General features: G+C 39.5%; 2 protein-coding genes across 2 annotated transcripts; one reads left to right on the forward strand and one right to left on the reverse strand.

The window, feature by feature from the left end:
* Positions 1-5793: 5793 nt before the first annotated feature.
* LOC133645728 (merozoite surface protein CMZ-8-like) lies at positions 5794-13280 on the reverse strand. Its single transcript, XM_062040586.1, has 2 exons — positions 13074-13280; positions 5794-6552 (listed from the first exon to the last, which is right to left on the reverse strand). The coding sequence occupies exon 2, from the start codon at positions 6320-6322 to the stop codon at positions 5897-5899; it is 426 nt and encodes a 141-aa protein (XP_061896570.1). The 5' UTR covers positions 6323-6552; positions 13074-13280; the 3' UTR covers positions 5794-5896.
* Positions 13281-18027: 4747 nt separating this feature from the next.
* Positions 18028-20981, forward strand: LOC133645929 (uncharacterized). Its single transcript, XM_062040858.1, has 5 exons — positions 18028-18550; positions 18650-18787; positions 18993-19204; positions 19522-19681; positions 20836-20981. The coding sequence occupies exons 1-5, from the start codon at positions 18505-18507 to the stop codon at positions 20979-20981; spliced, it is 702 nt and encodes a 233-aa protein (XP_061896842.1). The 5' UTR covers positions 18028-18504.
* Positions 20982-21422: the final 441 nt, after the last annotated feature.

Here is a 21422-nt window from a genome sequence, read left to right on the forward strand (position 1 = left end):
CCCTCACCTCTTCAGTCCAGCCTGCTTTGTTAGCCACAAGCTCAAACTGAATTTTATAAGCTTCCCAGCTTCCTTTCGGATAGGATAGGATATGTCTTTATTGTCATTGCAACAAGTACAACAAAACTATGTTTTCAGCACAAACCCGTTCAATATTAGACAAACAAACAGTGTACAGGGTTACAGAACAGGAACGCGATTCCCCCTGATTTCCCGGAAAACTTCAGCGTCCTCAATGCTTTGCACACAAACTCATGGGCGCCGCCATGTTTGTTTAAATTCAGCGGCGGCGCATGCGCTCCTGCGTAATGACGCGGCTCCGTCATGGCAATATTGTTGTTCATGTGGCGCGAAACGCTGGCTTCATGGCGTCCGTGCTCGACACAAGCTGCGTCCGGCATTTCAATTGCACACTCTCCAGTTCCTCTCTCTACCTTCACTCGAGCGCTGAGGTCGGCAAACATCCTCCCTCCACAATGCGGACTGACAGCGGGTTGAAACCAAAGCACTTCGGACACCAATGTAATGCCATGCAGTGGAGAAGGAGTGACACAGACGAGGATGCGCTGCTCAATCGCTTTATTAACAAGCGGTAATTTGTTGGTAGTTCCAAAGTAACGCACACACATACACGAGCTGCAGTTAGCCACAACTCACGCTCACACACCGCACATGCGCGTTCACAAACCTTAAAGACACAGTACACTTACACAAATATCACTGATATTACAATACGTTGTGGATGAAGCAAGAAGTGCTTGTCACCATATTCCATCATTACCGGAATACACGATCAGTCCATGCGTGCACGAAGACAAAGTCACTTCCGTCAAATTGTTTTACGTAATTGTGATCGTGCCCGTCATACCAGTTATCATGGTTTTTGCTTTTGTAATCATTATTTGAATAACAATAACATATAAAAGATTACATACAAAACAAATGTTACTTTAGAATACAGTATTTATTTTGAAACCGTACAGCAGCCTTAAATAGCAAATACATATTTTTTACTACTTTATTTACATTAAACACATCAATACACAATACTGATAATTTTAAAGTGTAGTTTTTGTTACACCCCAAATATAGATGTTTGTTAAAATGCGTTGTTTAAAAAAATAATCAACATTTTAAAAAAATAAGTACGTGATGAGTTAGTGGCGCCCTCGTGCGTCATTTATTGTGATGACAGAAAAGTAAAAGTGGTTGAAAATGTGGCGATAACACTCCCTTAGGTGTGTTATCCCTTAGGGTTAGGTTGAGTTTGAGTTTGAGTTTGAGTTTATTTCGAACATGCAAGCATACAACATGATACATCACAATTTCCAGTTTCTCTTTTCAACATGTTCGAAAAGGAGTAGGGAGAAGCAGAGTTTATTTAATCCTACCCCTTTTCTTTACATAACAGTTGCTAAAACTTTTTGTTCACTTCCTGTTCACAATTTATTCACAATAAACTCCATAAGTAATCACAATAAAAATAAATAAATAAATAATAGTAAGAATTTAATAATAATAATTGGTGAAGTAAGTCATATTTCATATGATGAGATAAGTAAGATTACTTTAAGAATGAATGAATGGATGGATGGATGAAATAAATTGAGAATGGTTCTTCTTCTTTGTACTTTGTAAACACTTTAAGTTTGAAGAGTTTCTTGAAGTGTATCATATTAGTACATTGTTTGATTGCTTTGCTTAATCTATTCCATAATTTAATTCCACATACTGATATACTGAAGGTCTTAAGTGTTGTACGTGCAAACAATTGTTTTAAATTAAGTTTTTCTCTAGATTATATTTCTCCTCTTTTTTTGAGAAGAATTGTTGTATATTCTTGGGTAGCAGGTTATAGTTTGCTTTGTGCATAATTTTAGCTGTTTGCAAATACACTATGTCATGGAATTTCAGTATTTTTGATTCAATAAATAAAGGGTTTGTATGTTCTCTATATCAAACATTATGTATTATTCTAACTGATCTTTTTTGTAACACCGTTAATGAATGAAGTGTACTTTTGTAATTATTTCCCCATATTTCTACACAGTAACTCAGATATGGTAACACTAGTGAGCAGTAGAGAATATGAAGGGATTTTTGGTCTAGAACATGTTTTGCTTTATTCATTATTGACGTGTTTCTTGCAGCTTTATGTTGTATATTTTTTACGTGAGATTTCCAGTTCAATTTATCATCAATCATTATACCTAGAAATTTGGTTTCATTTACTCTTTCAATTTCTATTCCGTCTATTTGTATTTGTGTTTGACTTTTTCCTCTACTGTTACCAAATAGCATTATTTTAGTTTTACTGAGATTCAACGATAGTCTGTTTTTGTCAAACCATCTTTTTAATTTTTGTTAATTTCTTCTGTTATTATTTGTATTATCTCCTGTGTGTTCTCTCCTGAACAAAACGCTGTTGTGTCATCCGCAAATAATACTAACTTTAAATCTTTTGTAACTTTACAAATGTCATTTATATAGAGATTGAATAAATTAGGTCCTAGTATTGATCCCTGAGGTACACCACAGGATATATTTAGTGTTGTAGATGTGTGTTCGCCTAGCTTCACGTATTGTTTCCTGTTCGTTAGATAACTTCTTATCCAGTTTAAGACTAACCCTCTGATGCCATATCGTTCTAGTTTTTTGTTTAAAATATTGTGATTAATTGTGTCAAATGCTTTAGTTAGATCCATAAAAACCGCTGCCGCACATTTTTTACTATCTATTGCATTGGTAATTTCTTCTGTAATTTCAATTAAAGCCATTGAAGTTGAAACATTAGCTCTGTATCCATATTGGTTCTCTTCGAATATTCTATTTTTATTTATGAAACTCTCTAATCTGTTATTGAACAGTTTTTCAATGATTTTAGAAAATTGTGGAAGTAGAGAAACAGGTCTATAACTTGTAAATTGATGTTTGTCTCCAGTCTTATAAATTGGTGCAACTTTAGCTATTTTCATTTTGTTTGGAAATGTACCTGTTTGAAATGATAGGTTACTAATATACATTAATGGTCCTGAGATCTCTTCAATAACCTTTTTTATCGTTTCCATATCAATTCTGTTACAATCAGTTGAAGTCTTAGATTTACATTTTTTCACAATTGTAACTATTTCCTCCTGTGTCACATTACTGAGGAACATGGAGTTGGGATTTCGCTCTATGGTATCATTATAGTCCTCAATGATAATAAAATGAAAAACTATTTGGTTTGCATGACATAACATTGGATTTATGAATATGACCCTGAACGGGACAAGCGGTATAAAATGGATGGATGGAATATATAATAATCCTAGTAGACACAGCAGTTTGACAGCATATTCAACCTAGTAAGAACAGAACATTTTCTTTGAACTCAAACAGTATATTGTGAGCACTAAACAGTACAACAGAAAGTTCAGTCCAGAATAATTGTGAGATTGGACATTCATGGTTAATTGACTCTTTTTCAATAGCCTGGATGAAATTAGACAGAAGAGATTTACAAGGTAACATTTGTGACATGATTGCAACTTTATCTGGGATAAGAAATGTATTATGTTTAGTTCAATTTTTTTCAAAATGAATATTAGGTAAGAAGTTTCTCTGGGACACAACCCTTTTTGGTGGACACGTTCCATCAGAATTAATTGTGTTCCTTGTGTGTTATTGTTACATTACTAATACGTTTATTTTAGCAATCATTAAGCTTGGAGAAACTTACTCCATCTGTTCATCCCGTAGAGAAGACTTTAAGAGCTGAAGAAGCTGGACTGAAATGCCATTTATCAATCTTTTATGATCAATAGGATTCATGTCAATTATATATTTTTTAACAAATTATTATGTTGAATGAAAGTCCATTTCTGTCAAAAAAAAAAGAAAAACAGGATATATTAGTTTTCTTTTTAAATGTTCTTGTAGTCAGACAATATTTTCAGTATATTAAATGGAAGTTTTACCTGATATTGGATAGGCTCCAGCACCCCCCGCGACCCCGAAAGGGACCAGATATAGAAAATGGATGGATGGATGTTTCGACTGTCATTTCAGTCTTCTTCCGAAGGGTCACCTGACCACTGTGACGTGTTGCCTATTAGCTCCTCCCCCATTGACCATCAAGTAGTCTGCCTGGTCGGCCAGGCCTATAAGAACAGCTGATAGGCAACACATCACAGCAGTCAGGTGTCCCTTCTGAAGAAGACTGCAGATGACAGTCGAAACAGGTCAGGTAAAGATTCCCTCTAATATACTGAAAAGATTGTCTGACTACAAGAACATTTGAAAAGTATATGAATAATACGACATAAGGAGTCTTTTTTGAGCAAAAAAAAAAAAATATTTAGTATGTTTCTATGTGTATTGAATATTCCAAACAATATATTTGTGTGGAGAGAAGTTGTTTTGAAGCCAACTTCCATTAATGCAGAGGTTGTTTATTCCGCCCTTGTTGAAATGGTCATGCAGCTGTGTGGTGACTCTGAAATAAGAATGTAACAGTCAGATCACATGAAAACAGCTAAGACAATATAAGTCATACGGGAAAATGCATTTTAGGGGCCGTAGTTTGGGGACTCCTTATCTAGTCGATAGAAAAGCGCTAAATAAATATAATCCATTATTATTAGTACTTGATTAGCTACTGACATACCACGATGTGACTCACATTTCGACATGTTACCATAGCAACAACGCTGCAAACATTACTAGCTGATTTGACAGTGCACTTTTTCCGAATCCTCCGAGACAAACGGCAAGTTTGCAATAGATCTCAGACCCTTGGTGTCAGGTTCAAACACCGAACTATCTATTAAACAAGACAAGAAGCAAGGAATCAAACAGAGACAGGATTTAGCTCATGAGGAGCGCGCGTCGACCTGCACCTTTATACAGTGTCACACCGCCACGAAGGAGAGGGGGGCAGAGCAGAAAAGAAACGGCAGACCAACTGGTCTAAAAGGTCTATTTAAAGACTAGAGTATACAAATTAGTTTTAAGATGGGACTTAAATGCTTCTACTGAGGTAGCATCTCTAACTGTTACCGGGAGGGCATTCCAGGACAAGCTGGACAGAATGCGAGTGGACCCTGCAGCTGCTTGGTGCCTGGATTTCAAACTACCTCACCAATAGGCAACAGTACGTCAGACTGACGGACATCACGTCTAACACTGTGATCAGCAGCACCGGAGCACCGCAGGGAACGGTGCTGGCCCCTCTTCTCTTCACTCTGTGCACCACTGACTTCTGCTACAGCTCAATAACAGTGCAATACTTTTATATAACATGGTCACTACTGCCTAGTTTCTCTTGTTATATTCTTATTTGAATGTTATATTTTTATTCTCATTGTGGCTTTTTATTTTTATTCTTATTGTAATATTTTTCTATTTTGTTTGCATTTATACCCCCATTATTTACTTTTTAAATTCGATCTCAATTCTGTACACTGCTGCTGGAATTTAAATTTTTATAACTGTCACACTCAATATGACAGTTATTTGAACATAACTCCAAAACCAAACATGAAAAATGGCTAATAAAGCCTGAAATAATGTATCGATGTGATTTTTACTCGAAACATATGCTTTTTTAGGGCTTGCAAACGAAAAGAAATGAGTTTTTTTACTCAATATGACAGTAATGTTCTTATGATCCGAAAATAATGCGAAAAAAGCAATAACTGTCAAGTATTGGTGGTGACGAACCCCAAGATGCAGAGATGGCAGGCTTGGTGCAGGAAAACCTGATTTAATGTCTAAAAATGCAGGTAAAACACAAACCAGAAACCAGGCAAACAGGAGACAGCAAACAGGAACAAGAATCAGGAACCAGGGAACAGCTCACAAGAGACGAGGAACCAGGGAGAACTGGAGACAGCAAGCAGTCCACAGCTTACAGCTAGTAGCATACAGCTAGTAGTCCACAGCATACAGCAACAATACTCCAGCACTGACTGGAGGGCAATGCAGGTCTAAATAGCAGCCAGCTGATTGACACCAGGTGTGGCCAGGTTGATGGTGGCGTCTGCAGGCCCACCAAAGTTGATGGTGGCGTCTGCAGGCCCACCGGAGTTGATGGCGCCGTCTGAAGGCCCACCGGAGTTGATGGCGCCGTCTGCAGGCCCACTGGAGTTGATGGCGCCGTCTGCAGGCCCACCGGAGTTGAAGGCGCCGTCTGCTGGCCCACCGGAGTTGATGGCGCCATCTGCTGACCCACCGAAGAGGATGGCGCCGTCTGCTGGCCCACCGAAGAGGATGGCGCCGTCTGTTGCAGATCTACTGGGGTGAGAAGTAGCTGTGCCTCCCCAGCTGCACAGCTACTCATAGCCCCGCCCCCTCAGGGGACAGATCCAAGACGTCCCCAGATAGGCCCACAGACGACAGGGATGGGTGGGAGAGGGCTTGAAATGAGGCCGAACTTTTCCTCAATTTAGCCATCAGCGCCAGAATCCTGTCAAGCCTCTCCGCCGTCGAAATCTCCGCGGGGTTCGTATTTGGCTGGAGTATTCTGTCAAGTATTGGTGGTGACGAACCCCAAGATGCAGAGATTGCAGGCTTGGTGCAGGAAACCATGATTTAATGTCCAAAAATGCAGGTAAAACCAGGAACCAGGAAAACAGGAGACAGCAAACAGAAACAAGAATCAGAAACCAGGGAACAGCTCACAAGAGACGAGAAACCAGGGAGAACTGGAGACAGCAGGCAGTCCACAGCTTACAGTTTACAGCTAGTAGCATACAGCTAGTAGTACACAGTATACAGCATACAGCGACAATACTCTAGCACTGACTGGAGGGCAAGGCAGGTTTAAATAGCAGCCGGCTGATTGACACCAGGTGTGGCCAGGTGCCAATCAGCCGCAGCTGAGGGGAAACAGCGCTCAGGGAGACGAGCAGAAAACTGAACAAAAATAATAGCGCTGACAGGAAATAAAACAAACACAGAGGAAAAACTAAAACATAACCAAACTGTCAGTGACAAGCCTGACAATAACAATTTATTCAAACATAAATCCAAACAAAATATCTAAAAATGCCTAGTATAATGTATCTTTGTGAGTTTTACTAGAAACATGAGCTTTTGTAAGGTTTGCAAATACAAAAATTTGTTTTTTACTTAATATGACAGTAATGTTCTTAACCATGAGATAATGCGAAAAAAGCAATACAAATTTATTCAAAACATAACTCCTAATCCAAACATGCAACATGTCTAATAATGCCTGAAATAATGTATCTTTGTGAGTTTTACTCGAAACTTTTTTTAAGGCTGGCAAACACAAAAATAGTTGTTTACTCAATATGACAGTAATGTTCTTAGAATCCTGAGATAATGCAAAAAAAAGAAATAAAAATGTATTCAAACATAACTCCTAAACCAAAAAAGTGAAATGTCTAATAATGCCTGGAATAATGTATCGTTGTGAGTTTTACTAGAATCAGGTGTTTTTGTAAGTGGTGTTTTTACTCAATATGACAGTATAACTGCCATATTAAATATAATAATAATAATAATAATGGATTAGATTTATATAGCGCTTTTCTAGACACTCAAAGCGCTTCACAGAGAAGTGAGAACCCATCATTCATATTTACAACTCATTCATTCATCATTCATTCTCCGGTGTGAGCGGCACCGGGGGCAAGGGTGAAGTGTCCTGCCCAAGGACACAACGGCAGCGATTTTGGATGGTAAGAGGCGGGGAGCGAACCTGCAACCCTCAGGTTTCTGGCACGGTTGCTCTACCCACTACGCCATACCGCCCCAATATGAAAGTTATATGAACATAACTCCAAAACCAAACATGCGATATGTCTAAAAATGCCTGCAATAATGTATCGATGTGAATTTTACTATAATCCGGTGTTTTTGTAAGGTTTGCAAATACAAAAGATAGTTTTTATTCAATATGACAGTATAACTCACACTCAATATGACAGTAATTTAAAAACAACTCCTAAATTAAACATGCAAAATGGCTAATAATGCATGAAATATTGTATATTTGTCAGTTTTAATATAAACATGAGTTTTTGTAAGGTTTGCAAATACAAAATGTTGTTTTTTACTCAATATGACAGTAATGTTCTTAGAATCCTCTGAGATAATGCGAAAAAAACAATAAAAATGTATTCAAACATAACTCCTAAACCACACATGCAAAATGTCTCATAATGCCTGGAATAATGTATCTTTGTGAGTTTAACTAGAAAAAATATATTTTGTAAGGTTTGAAAAGACACAAATTAGTTAGTTCTATTCAATATGACAGTATAACTGTCATACTAAATATGAAAGTTATAAAAACATAACTCCAAAACAAAACATATAATATCTCTTAAAATGCCTGTAATAATATAGCTATGTGAGTTTTACTTGAATCAGGTGTTTTTGAAAGGTTTGCAAATACAAAAATTTGGTTTTACTCAATATGACAGTATAACTGTCACACTCAGTATGACAGTTATTTAAACATAACTATTACAACAAACATGCAAAATAGCTAATAATGCCTGAAATAATGTATCTTTGTGAGTTTTAATACAAATATGAGCTTTTGTAAGGTTTGCAAATACAAAATGTCAGAGATAATGCGAAAAAAACAATAACAATTTATTCAAACATAACTCTTAAAAAAAACCATGCAAAATCTCTAATAATTCCTGTAAAATTGTATTTTTGTGAGTTTTATTACAAAAATTATATTTTGTAAGGTTTGCAAAGACACAAATTGTTTTTTTTACTCAATATGACAGTACGGCGTGGCGAAGTTGGTAGAGTAGAGTTGGTAGAGCAATCGGAGGGTTGCTGGTTACTGGGGTTCAATCCCCACCTTCTACCATCCTAGTCACATCCGTTGTGTCCTTGGGCAAGACATTTTGAAGGTAGAAAAGCGCTATACAAGTATATCATTTATACTAAATATGAAAATTATTTAAACATAACTCCTGAACCAAACATGCAATATGTCTAATAATAATAATAATAATATTGTATCCTTGTGAGTATTACTAGAATCAGTTGTTTTTGTAAGGTTTGCAAATACAAACTATTGGGTTTTACTCACTTTGACAGTTTCCTGTCACACTCAATCTGACAGTTATTTAAACATAACTCCTAAACCACACATGAAAAATGGCTAATAATGCATTCTTGTGAGTTTTACTAGAACCATATGCTTTTGTAAGGTTTGCAAACACAAAAAATTGTTTTTTACTCAATTTGACAGTAATATTCTTTGAATCCTGAGATTCTTTACCGGGTCGCCTTGTGTAATTGTTTGGTTGTCAAATGTTAAGGTGGTATTACTAAATAGATGTCGGTGTGTAGCATACTTGCCAACCCTCCCGAATTTTCCGGGAGACTCCCGAATTTCAGTGCCTCTCACGAAAATCTCCCGGGACAACCATTCTCCCGAATTCCTCCCTATTTCCAGCCGGACTTAAGGCATGCCCCTCCAGGTCCATGCGGACCTGAGTGAGGACAGCCTGTCATCACGTCGGCTTGGCCAACCAAAAAGTAACCACAGAACACAATTGTTCTGTGGTTACTTTTTGGTTGGCCAACGGTTTACGTTGTATTGCGCACCCTGACGGCAAGTGTGCACTGTAAAAAAAAAATCCTATTTTTATGGTTAATTTACTCTAAAATTCTACTGTAATTTTTCTATTTTTTTAAATAGTTTATAAAACTGTAGAATTGAAGACATTATCTGTAAATAAACAATCCGGCTGTTATTTTACATAATATGCCAGTAATGACAAACTATGTATATTTCAATTTTTTTTTACAGAAAAATACCAAATTAATTATACATAGCATTTTCTGTCCATACTAACAATCTAACACGAGGGTGTCAAACTCAAATACAGAGTGGGCCAACATTTAAAACTGAACAAAGCCGCGGGCCAAGGTTGAACAAATTAACCTTAAGTCATTAAGATTACTTTATTTAGTGTGTGTTTATTTCCGAGTCATTTCAGTTGGTTCTGTTAAGTGAGCTGTACCTTTAAGAAACGCGCAGATAGGTCACGTGTTTAGACTCCGGAAAAATTTCAGACTGGTGCGCACAACTCGCTTCACTCCTCGTGTTTCTCAGCAAACTATCACATCTTATGCTGTTCGTGGCATCGTTGGTATGTACCCATATTTAATGTTTATAGTACACAATGAGTCATACTTAGCTGTGAAATGTGTGTGTTTTATGATGTTATACGATCTCTGATTGCATTACCTGTTCAGGTCGGCTAACTTTCATTTGTTGTCATCTGCCGCCAGTGGACGTTTTGTTGTACTGTTACTTAAGTCAATTTAAACTGTAGAAAGCTCAATTGTCACTGGTATTATTAATCATAACAACACATACAGTGGTGTGTGACAAAGTTGAACTTAGATTTAATTCAAATAGAATACTTGATAATCTGTGGTCTGTGATATGACATTATTAAGTCCATTTAATTCATGCATTTACATTTACAATGTATGTGTCTTACAGTTTCACCCTTTTAATTATCAATAAACCTATAAATCCATCAGTCAACCTGGTGTTCAGAGTTTTGATGAGCGGAAGGTGTTGAACTTACTGCCTTCGTGTACAAGTGTGCTTAAGGAAGGCAGGATAATTTTGTGACATGCAAAATCGAGATTCAAATAATAATAATAATAATTAAAAAATATCAATGGCATATCAAATACAATTTAAATAAAAATGTAATGCCTCTTTTCTATTTGCAGCCTTCTGAGGTAAATATCAACATTAACTTTTTCCACAGGCTAATAAATTTGAAAATAAAATAACAATGAATAAACCCACACAGCAGGAGACTCCTATACGGATCCGCCTTCAAGTCGCCCAACCCGCGTTACTGTCACATTTGTTTTGGCTCCGCCTAGAGGATCCGCTCCGCCTCTGAAAATTGTACGGTCAGACAGCGGATCCTGAGAGTAACCCCTGACTGCAGCCTGCAGATCGAGGAGGGGCTTAAATTTTCCCTAAATGTGGGCTGGTCTAAACGTCGGTTAGACCAGCCCACATTTAGGGAAAATAAGCCCCTCTTCGAGATCAAGTGCCAGGGGCACTTGGAGTCTGAGCGGACCCTTGTCTGATTCGCGTACGCGGACGCGGCAAACTAAACCGGTATGCGCCGCCTAGAGTATAGGCTCCGCCTACGCGGATACTGAGCGGACCAATGTCTGATCCGCGGACGCGCATGAGCCAAGATCGATCATTTCTTGACTTTCTTTGCTGGAACACAAACGTAAGTATAGATTTATTGATTTATTGCTACATTCACAGTAAAGATCGGCGCTTTTGTGTTTCCATCATTTATGTATGATTGTAATGACGTTGTTTGATATTAGGACTAAGTAAAACTTTATATTCTGTAAAAGAAAGGCTATTTTATTTAAAATGGATATAACATATTCTGCCGAAATTGCTATGGTAGTTAAGTAAAGATAAGTTAAGTAAAGTTTCTTTGCTGTGTATTTTTCTTGATGCGACGCTGAGCTGCAAGTCACGTTGTCTCTCGATCCTTTTATTTTTTTATAAACTTTTGGGTTGTCGCTCTTAAAGTATTCTATAAGAATGCACACTGTCTGTGACTTGTTGATAAGCATGCAGGTTAAATTCCCGGATTATGGTTGTTAAATTGTTGTAAAAACCGGACTTTTATATGCTAAATGCTGCCGCATAGCATTAAACTAATCCATGTGGATTAGCTTAATGCTAGCGGCAGTTATTACGGTGTTTCCTGGTCTCGTGAGTTTGCGCACGGGCCAAAAACTCAGTGTCTGTGTGGACATCTTGTGTGCCGCTGCATGTGGTATTAATATGAGTGTGTATTATTTATTTCTTTATTCTTTAGTGGAGATCGAGATCCTGTTTACTGTGGACTGTGTGTGATGCCCTGTTGTTTTTGTTTCCATTAAAAAAAAAAGCTATGTCTGTTATGAGTTTTTTGGCAGAGTTAATTGTAGAAAAAAATATAAAATGAGTTGATGCGAGTGGGAAAAATTGCTGCACATATTAAGGATCCTTTTTCTTGATATATATTTTTGTTATTTGCTGATGTATATATTTTATATACTGTATTTTATTTAATTAATTTATCAGAGACTATTTTATGCTTTATTTACCTTTTTTATTATTATTATTTTATGTATAATAATTATTATTATTATTTCCACATGTAAGCATAAATAATTGAGTTGAGTGAGCACTGATGACGCGGAGCTGTGGAGAGAGATCTTGTTTACTGTGGACTGTGTGTGACGCCCTGTTTTTGTTTCCATTCAAAAAAAAGAAAAGGTTAATAAATCCTCCACGACTCAACTCCTGTGTGTGTGTTACAGGTCCCGGCTTGGGTACCTGGTTACAGCTTATAATTATCCTGCAGTATGGACACAAGGATCACAAATTGAAATGTGTTGTCGCTCTCCCAAATTCCACTGGATTGTCTTTTTATTGAACCACACAAAATATATTCTGTCTCTTTCTTTTGTTTTTTTCCATTGTCTTTTCAACATTCATATTTTTTGTATTATCACAATAACAATCAATATAACAATCATTCTGTCATTATTCAAATTCACACTACATAACACATAACACCATTCTCATTTTACATCATTTGTTCTCCTCATCAATATCTCTCATTTTCATTTCCGGCATAATACTGTTACTACAGTGTCCGCATCATTGTAGTATCACTACATAGCTTTGGCAAAGCCCACGTGTGAGTAGCTGCACCACTACAGTGCACACAGAAAGCAGACAGTGGCTAATGCTAACAACATTAGCAGAACTGGACCAATAAACAATATATAAAGTTATAATACAAAAACGAACTCATATTGTACACATTTAGGCTCATTGCACTTGTCACTTTTACAGAAGTGATTAGAAAAATATTAATAGAAAAATAAACTGCAGCAGCCCACTTTGCATTACATTACAATGTCCCAAAACGAACACCAAACGTCATCATCCTCACATCAAACTAAAGCTCAGTGACTGCACTTTATCACACAATTATTTGTGTTTCAAATATAGCTGCTTTAAGGTCATTGCTAACCTGCAGTATGGACACAAGGATCACAAATTGAAATGTGTTGTCGCTCTCCCAAATTCCACTGGATTGTGAAGTTTGGGCGGAAGTACGTCAGTGTACAGGAGACTCCCACGGTGAAACAGACCTACACTGCCCCCTGCTGTCAGTAGTTAGCTGTTGTTTAACAATCTGTGGGTATCCTAGTGTCACCATTAAATATTATTCACCTGAATATTATCAAAACAAATTATAAAAATACACAATAACAACTTTTTGTGGGTGTCACATGTGCATCACTATAAAAGACACAACGCAGAACAGTGACTGTTACATATATAATGTATAATGTAAAGTGTCTATCTGCAATCTTTATAATTAAAATGAATGAATTAGAAATTAATTATTTTAATCACTGTTTACGTCGGTTCAGACAACTAATGTATTTTGCGCCTGTTCATAATTTCTTATGCTACTGTATGGAACTTGGTCCCATCTTCTATTTTGTGTGTTTTGCAGCATCATCTATTGCCTGGATTGCCTGGATTTTTGCCTACAATTGCTCCTGCTGCGTTCGCTTAATCAAGTAAGATACTTTCTGGTTTGTTAAAATTTAATGTTGCTTACACATTTTTCTAGCAGCTCTTGGCATATTCATGGGGCCGAATCAATTTAACGTTGCTCTATATCTTGTCTAGTTTGTAGCAATGAAACAGACAACACCACAATTTAACAATGTATTTATTTAAATATCACATTAGAAACAAAAATCAATGATAAACTTAACTGTATTTTCTTGTCTTTTAGCGCAAACATGAATAGAAAGACTGTGCCTGTCTCTTTATCAACCTTAAGACGAAGGACACGTGTAGACGTGCAAAAAAGGCTTCATCAGATTCAGAGAGACATGACAGACATGACAGACATGACAGGAATAGGGGCAGATGACAAGAGTTCTTTCTGAGAACACTGCCCAATCCTCTTCAGCTGCACATGCAATGCCAGAGGTGCACGTTTTTACAGAGGAGGCCATGGAATTGGAGGCAAATTTTGATAACGTGTATTGGGATGGGTGTGATGGGGATGGGACATCAGGTTCGGATTCTGAAAATGATGATGACCCAACATCACTTTCCGATAACATTGCCAACTGGGCAGTGAGTTTTGGCATTTCCATAGTTGCCCTAACTGCACTGTTGAGTATACTCCATCTAACCCATCCCAATCTGCCAAAGGATGGAAGGACCCTTCTCAAAACGAAAGTCCAATATTCTATTCAAGAGAAGGCTGGGGGGAACTACCATCACTTTGGCATCCTTTCCTCCTTGAAGGCCACTCTAAGTAAATATGCCAAAACATTGGCAGAGGGCATGACATTGGGGCTGCAGATTAATATAGATGGACTTCCTTTATTTAAAAGTTCCACTGTACAGCTGTGGCCCATCCTTGGCCTACTGGTTACCGTCCCCATGAAGGAACCCGTTGTCATTGTGGCGTACTGTGGACCAAAAAAACCTAGTTTGGCCACAGAGTTCCTATCTGATTTTGTCAGAGAACTACATGAGCTAGAGGCTGGGTTTTGCTTTGAAGATAAGAATCTTAAAATTGAGCTTCACACAGTAATCTGTGATACCCCTGCACGGGCCTTTGTGAAAAATACTAAAGCCCACAATGCTTACCATGGGTGCGATAAGTGCCTACACCCAGGGCAATACCACAACCTGGCGTATGTTGTTCCCTGGACCAGAGCACCCCCTAGAACTGACATCTCATTTAACCTGAAGGTAGATGAATTACATCACCATGAAGGGCCACATCCATTTCAACACGTCAAGGTTGGCATGGTAACGCAGTTTCCCTTAGATTATATGCATCTAGTGTGTTTGGGCATTGTAAGGAAACTGCTCCTAACTTGGCTGCGAGGTCCGTTAACCGTAAGACTGCCGGCATTAATAGCAGACAGGATGTCAGGCAAACTCCAGTCCATGAGGCCCTACGTGCCATTGAGTTTGTCAGGAGACCACGGTCGCTTAGGGAGTTGGACCGTTGGAAGGCAACTGAATTCCGACAGTTCTTACTGTACACTGGCCCTGTGGTGCTGGCAGGATTCTTGGACCGGAACATGTACTGTAATTTCATGCTCCTGTCAACTGCTATATTCATGTTGGTAAGCCCTGAACATCTCAACCTTGCTGATTATGCTGGACAAATGCTAAAATCTTTTGTCAACCATTTTGGTGAGCTTTATGGGACAGACCAGATTGTGTACAAAGTCCACTGTCTGGTCCACCTGGCAGACGAGGTGAAGAGGCATGGCTGTCTGGACTCCTTTTCAGCGTTCCCATATGAGAATCACCTTGGGAAAATAAAAAAACTAATTAGAAAACCTGAGTTCCCTCTACCTCAGCTCATTCGGCGCCTTTCGGAGGTTACAGCTACCAAATCAGATGCTGATGCAGACATGTCACTGAAAAGGGAGCATTTTGTGGGCCCAATTGTTGTTGGCATGGAAGTTCATGCACAATATGGGGAAATGCAATGTGAAAGGTGGACCGTCAAATTATCAACAGGGGACAACATGTTTCTGGTGGCCGATAAAGTCTGCCTTATCAAAAACATTATCAAAAATGATAATGGTGTGTACGCTATTTACACAGAATTTTTCCAGCAGTCTCCATTCTATACCTACCCCTTCAACTCTGACAGAATGAACATATTTTCTGTAAATGATCCATCTGATGAGCTGAAGTTGGTTGAGGTGTCAGCGCTGCGACAAAAATGTGTAGCCTTGCCGTACAGGGATGGTTTCATGACCATACCCCTCCTCCACTAAATGAAACAAAAAAAAAAAAAAAAAAGTTCAAGTTCAAATCAGTTAAAACAATCAGTTAGGAGTTCAAATCGGTTCAATTAATCAGTTTAAACAATCAGTTCAAGTTACAAACTCTAATACTAATAGTTGACTACCGACTTCTGACTATGACTTCCATTACTCTGGATGAAAAATAGCTGCAAGTATTATACAAAAGTTGGTATTATTCCTTGTATACACTACACCCATAATTTCAAACCCTACTTTACGATTGAGCTAAAGTTCTGACTATTATGACCTGTACTTTTACCTTTCTTATACTTCTTCCCACCTTGGGGCACCATTCAGGTAAAATCTCAGCTCATCTTACTTGCTTATTTGTATACACTAACACCTGTGCATGCTTTTGTCCACGTTGTTCCTTTGACGATGAATAAATACCCCTTTTCTTTCTTTCTACATTAAGGATGCCTTTTCATCTGATAACATTTCTAATGAACGGGGACATTGCAGTTTTCCCAAGTGGATGGTATGATGATGGGATGGTTTTCTGGCCCAGCTATAAAAACACAGACAGAATGAAAAGGGCCGCTTTAAATGAGGAGCAGCATGAGCCAAACTGGCCAAGATTTGACGTGTCTGTTGTCCGAACTTGTGGTATGCAAATTCATGAAATTCTTGTTTAAAAATAACGTCATAGTTACTTCTCTTTCTGCTTGGAATAACCCATTCTGTCTATGTTCTGACCAGGTCTCTTGTAAGAGACCTGGTCAGAACAGGTTGTTATTATTGGAACATGTTATTATTATTGATGATGATGTCATCATCAATAATAATAATATTCTGGTCAGCTCTACAGCTAATTTGAAACTCGTGTTCATTTTAACATATTCAATTTTAGACAACTACAAAGACGCATTAAAAATAATGCAACAATATGGAAAGGGCTGCAACACCTCAGACCTGCAATCTGAGGCAGAGAATGAGGAGCTGCCAAAAAAAGGAACAGGAAGCCAGTGTAAGTGTGTTCTGTCTTGTTTTGGTCATGTTTCTACAGTAATAGGAAGGTTATTTCCGGTAGCATTCAAAAACAGGCCAGAGATGCTTGTACTATATGTATATTTGGCAATTTTGGTATTGCAATGATCCTAATGATATGGTTACCCAACAGCCATCGTCTCGATGATAGCGAAGAAGACCCGGGAAATGGTGACCTCGCATCTCTGGGGTTGGCAAGCCAATTGAATCAGAATCAGAATCAGAATCAGAATCAGAATCAGAATCAGAATCAGAATAGTTGTATTGCCATTATTTGAGAACGGGTTCACAAACTAGGATTTTTTCTTGGTGCAAACGTGCGACATAAAAACACATACCACATATTTGGTAATAAAAAGAGCTGTAACTGAGCTATCAGATAGACTTAGAAGGAATTCAAGGAATTCAAGGAGCTGCTGTTAGGAGTTATTGTTCATTTGCCTGATGGCCGAGGGGAAAAAACTGTTCAGGTGGCGAGAGGTGTGGGTCTGGATGGAGCGTAGTCTCCTGCCTGAGGGGAGAGGGGAGAATAGCGTGTGTCCAGGGTGAGAAGAGTCAGCTGTGATCCGACCCACACGCCTCCTGGTCCTGGAGGAGAACAAGTCCTGGAGGGATGGGAGCTTGCAGCCAATCACCTTCTCAGCAGCACGTACGATGCGCTGCAGTCTATTCTTATCCTGGACTGTGGCGCCGGGGAACCACACTGTGATGGAGGAGGTCAGGATGGACTCTATGATGGCTGAGTAAAACTGCACCAGCATCTCGGTCGGCACCTTAAGTTTCCTCAGCTGCCGCAGGAAGTACATCCTCTGCTGGGCCTTCTTGATGAGGGAGCTGATGGTCATCTCCCACTTGAGGTCCTGGGTGATGGTGGTGCCCAAGAAACGGAAGGAGTCCACAATGGGGACGGGGGTGGGAGAGTCAATCAGGGTGAGGGGGGGATGGTGGGAATGTGACTTTCCTGAAGTCCATGGTCATCTCCACTGTTTTCTGGGCGTTCAGCTCCAGGTTGTTGAGGCTGCACCAGGACGTCAGCCGGTCCACCTCTCTCCTGTAGGCGGACTCATCGCCATTCGAGATGAGCCCGATGAGGGTGGTGTCATTCGCAAACTTGAGCAGTTTTACGGATTGGTGACTGGAGGTGCAGCAGTTTGTATACAGGGAGAAGAGCCAGGGGGAGAGTACACAGCCCTGAGGAGTACCAGTGTTTGTGGTTCGACTGTCCGAGACAATCTTCCCCAGCCGTACGTGCTGTCTTCGGTCTGTCAGGAAGTCATTAATCCAACTGCAGAGGGAGTCAGGCTCGCTGAGCTGGTAGAGCTTGTCTCGTAGCAGTCCAGGGAGGATGGTGTTGAAGGCAGAGCTGAAGTCCACAAACAGGATCCTAGCGTAGGTTCCTGGGGAGTCCAGATGCTCCAGGATGAAGTGGAGGGCCAGGTTCACTGCATCATCCACAGACCTGTTGGCTCTGTAGGCGAACTGCAGTGGGTCCAGGAGGGGGGCGGTGATGTCCTTGAGGTGGGGCAGGACCAAGCGCTCAATGGACTTCATGACCACATACATCAGGCAGAGTAAGGAATAATCTCTTAACATCGAAAAAACGTTCATATGCCTTCACCAGCACCTGCATTAAACATGCAGAGAGTTACACAAGGTAGGGACTGATCTCTGAAATATTAGTGAATAGATAGGCCCCTTGGGTATTATCAGTCATGGTTAACTGATGACTCTCTCACAATGCCCACTTCACTAGGAACGGCAGTCCCTCCTCGACTCCCTCCACCCCCCGCACCAGCCCTCAACATGTGGCAGACAGAGGAGCCTGGATCCAGCCTGGCCTACAGGCCAACATGGCGAGGGGGAAGAATGGCCGACAACATTTCCTGCTCTGGTGAGCAATAACTGACAAATACCGAATGGTCATTCTGTGCCACAGATTTTGGAAAAAAATTCAAATTCACAACCAATCACATATTTTCTTCAAATTTTGTCAATAACTTTTGTCATTAACTAAGGTCAATATGTAATGTCAGGATTATGATTAATGAGGATAAACACTGAAACATTATATATTTTATACTGCTGTTTGTCAACAGCGGCTGAGGTCCAGATCCTTAGCTTGCTGGAAACTATTAAACACACCCAAGACCAGCTGATGGCGAAGGTCAACTTCTTAACCAGCAGGTTGACCATTACCCCGGGGCCAGAAGTTGAAATGCCGGCCAATATCCAGTTTCCACTGGAACAGTTGGAGGCATTTGAGGCATTTTTGAATGAACCATCAAATGGCCCAGCTCGACAAAGAGTGGTGAGGTTTCTTACTTAATATGAATGGTGCCATTAGGTTTATTGATTGTCCATGATTATGCAAATATTCTATTGAATCAGCCCTGACAACCAGGCCTGTCCTGAACCGCCTTTTCCCAGTGGTAAGATTATGTCAGTGAGCCACAATCTGCCTGGTTTGACATCGTGTGTGAAGGTAGCATAGGTCCATGAGCCAAGAGAAAAGGTTCTGTTTTTTTACATTTCTGGACGCTTTCAACAGGAACAAAAACATTTTAAATGCAATTTAAGCTTAAAAATGTTTACCTGTTTGTTTAAAGAGATGTCTTTGCCTTTTAGATTTCTTCTTTGGCCACCATTGGAGGCCAGGATGTGAAGCGGGTGACCTGGAACATCCTGGGCAGGATCTTCACAGATGACGTTTCACATCAGATCAATTGGAAGGGTGTCAACAACAAACAGGCCTTTAGCAGGATGGCAACAAAGACCTTGCTTTTCAGTAAGTATATAATTTAAAGTAATAGTACATACGTTCAAAGTCAATAGGGGGCAGCCTTAAAAATAGTAGCAACCATCATACCTGTAACTGCTCTCAAACTTATTCTCTTGGTCAGATTAACGTAACGCTTCAACTGATGTTTGTCGACTTCCTTTATTGCGTTTCTTCGCATGTTCAACACCATCAAACACTGTCAAACACCGTAAAAAAACTGAAATAAAGTAATACAAAATCACATGAGCTAGTGAAAACATTCCTGTTAACTATCTGAATAATGATAATAACAAAAATCCTACCTTTCTGACAACATGCACTTTGCTGTGAGACTCCCTCCTTTTGATTCCTTTTGTCGCTGGCACTGTAAACGGCGTTGACAATGGCTGCGATTCTCTCCGCCTCTAATTGAGTAGTTAATTGGACTTGTTCACGATGCCTCGTGCGCTGCAGCTGGCTACCTAACGTGATACGTTCGGAGTTGAAAAATCGTGTCCGACTTCTAAGCCGACGTCACAGTGTCGCGACCATATCACGTGACCCATAACATCGCGTGAGCAAGTTTTCAGGAGGCGTTCCATGTCTATGGTTCCTTTGTAGTGCGAGACAGCGCGGTCTGCGACTGCAACCGGCTCGCCAACGCCCCTTCACAGCGGAATGGTTCCTATTGGTTATAAGTTCAGTGACGTGTGTTCAGGTCCGCACTCGGCTATTTATATGATGTGAGGTCTTGTTGATAGGCCTACACGAATACAAACATAGAATGATAGTACAAATATAATAAGAAAGCAATGTCAACTTCCCAGAGTTGGGTTATGGATATTTATTTATGCCCCCCCCCGCCGCCGTCATCCAACAGAGCCAAACAAACATGACAAAACCACACAGATTTATCCACATACAGTACTCTGATCAAGGAACCAAATAAAGATATTGTTTGAACATTTTGGATGTCTTGCACACCTATACCCTGATCACAAATTCATAGTTTACGCACCTCTTATTTTAACCACCTCCTGTAACTTTAAGTCATGTTTCTTTTTCAAATGTAATCTCCTTAATACCTATCTCATATTTTGTATTGTGTAAGCATACTTGGCTTTGGATGCTACATACCATAAACATAAACGTATCTGTCTTGTAATCTTGTTTGATTACAGGTGCTGTGAGAAAAAATGTGGTGACAAGGTCAGCCACGGACGCTGAGGTCACCAAACACGCTATCAGGTGGTTCAACCTGGCGGCGGATCGGGCAGCGAGGAGACGAGTCCCGCCTCCACCTCCACAGACAGATCAGGAGGAATAGAAATGTATCAATAAACAACCTTTTATTGAACTTCTTGTCATTCACCAGTTATTCATTTTCTGATATGTCAGCTGTGCATGGAGCAGCATTTTATTGAAGTTGTAGCCTAATAGATTAAATATGTATATTTACTATATTTACTATTTATATATATATTTACTTTATAGAGTGAATTGACCATTTTCTGTTTCTGCCTAATAAGTTAAAGTTAAAGTACCAATGATTGTCACACACACTAGGTGTGGTGAAATTTGTCCCCTGCATTTGACCCATCACCTTGTTCACCCCCTGGGAGGTGAGGGGAGCAGTGGGCAGCAGCGGTGCCGCGCCCGGGAATCATTTTTGGTGATTTAAACCCCAATTCCAACCCTTGATGCTGAGTGCCAAGCAGGGAGGTAATGGGTCCCATTTTTATAGTCTTTGGTATGATTTGGCCGGGGT

This window comes from Entelurus aequoreus, linkage group LG03, assembly GCF_033978785.1.
Source record: "Entelurus aequoreus isolate RoL-2023_Sb linkage group LG03, RoL_Eaeq_v1.1, whole genome shotgun sequence".
Taxonomy (NCBI): Eukaryota; Metazoa; Chordata; class Actinopteri; order Syngnathiformes; family Syngnathidae; genus Entelurus; species Entelurus aequoreus.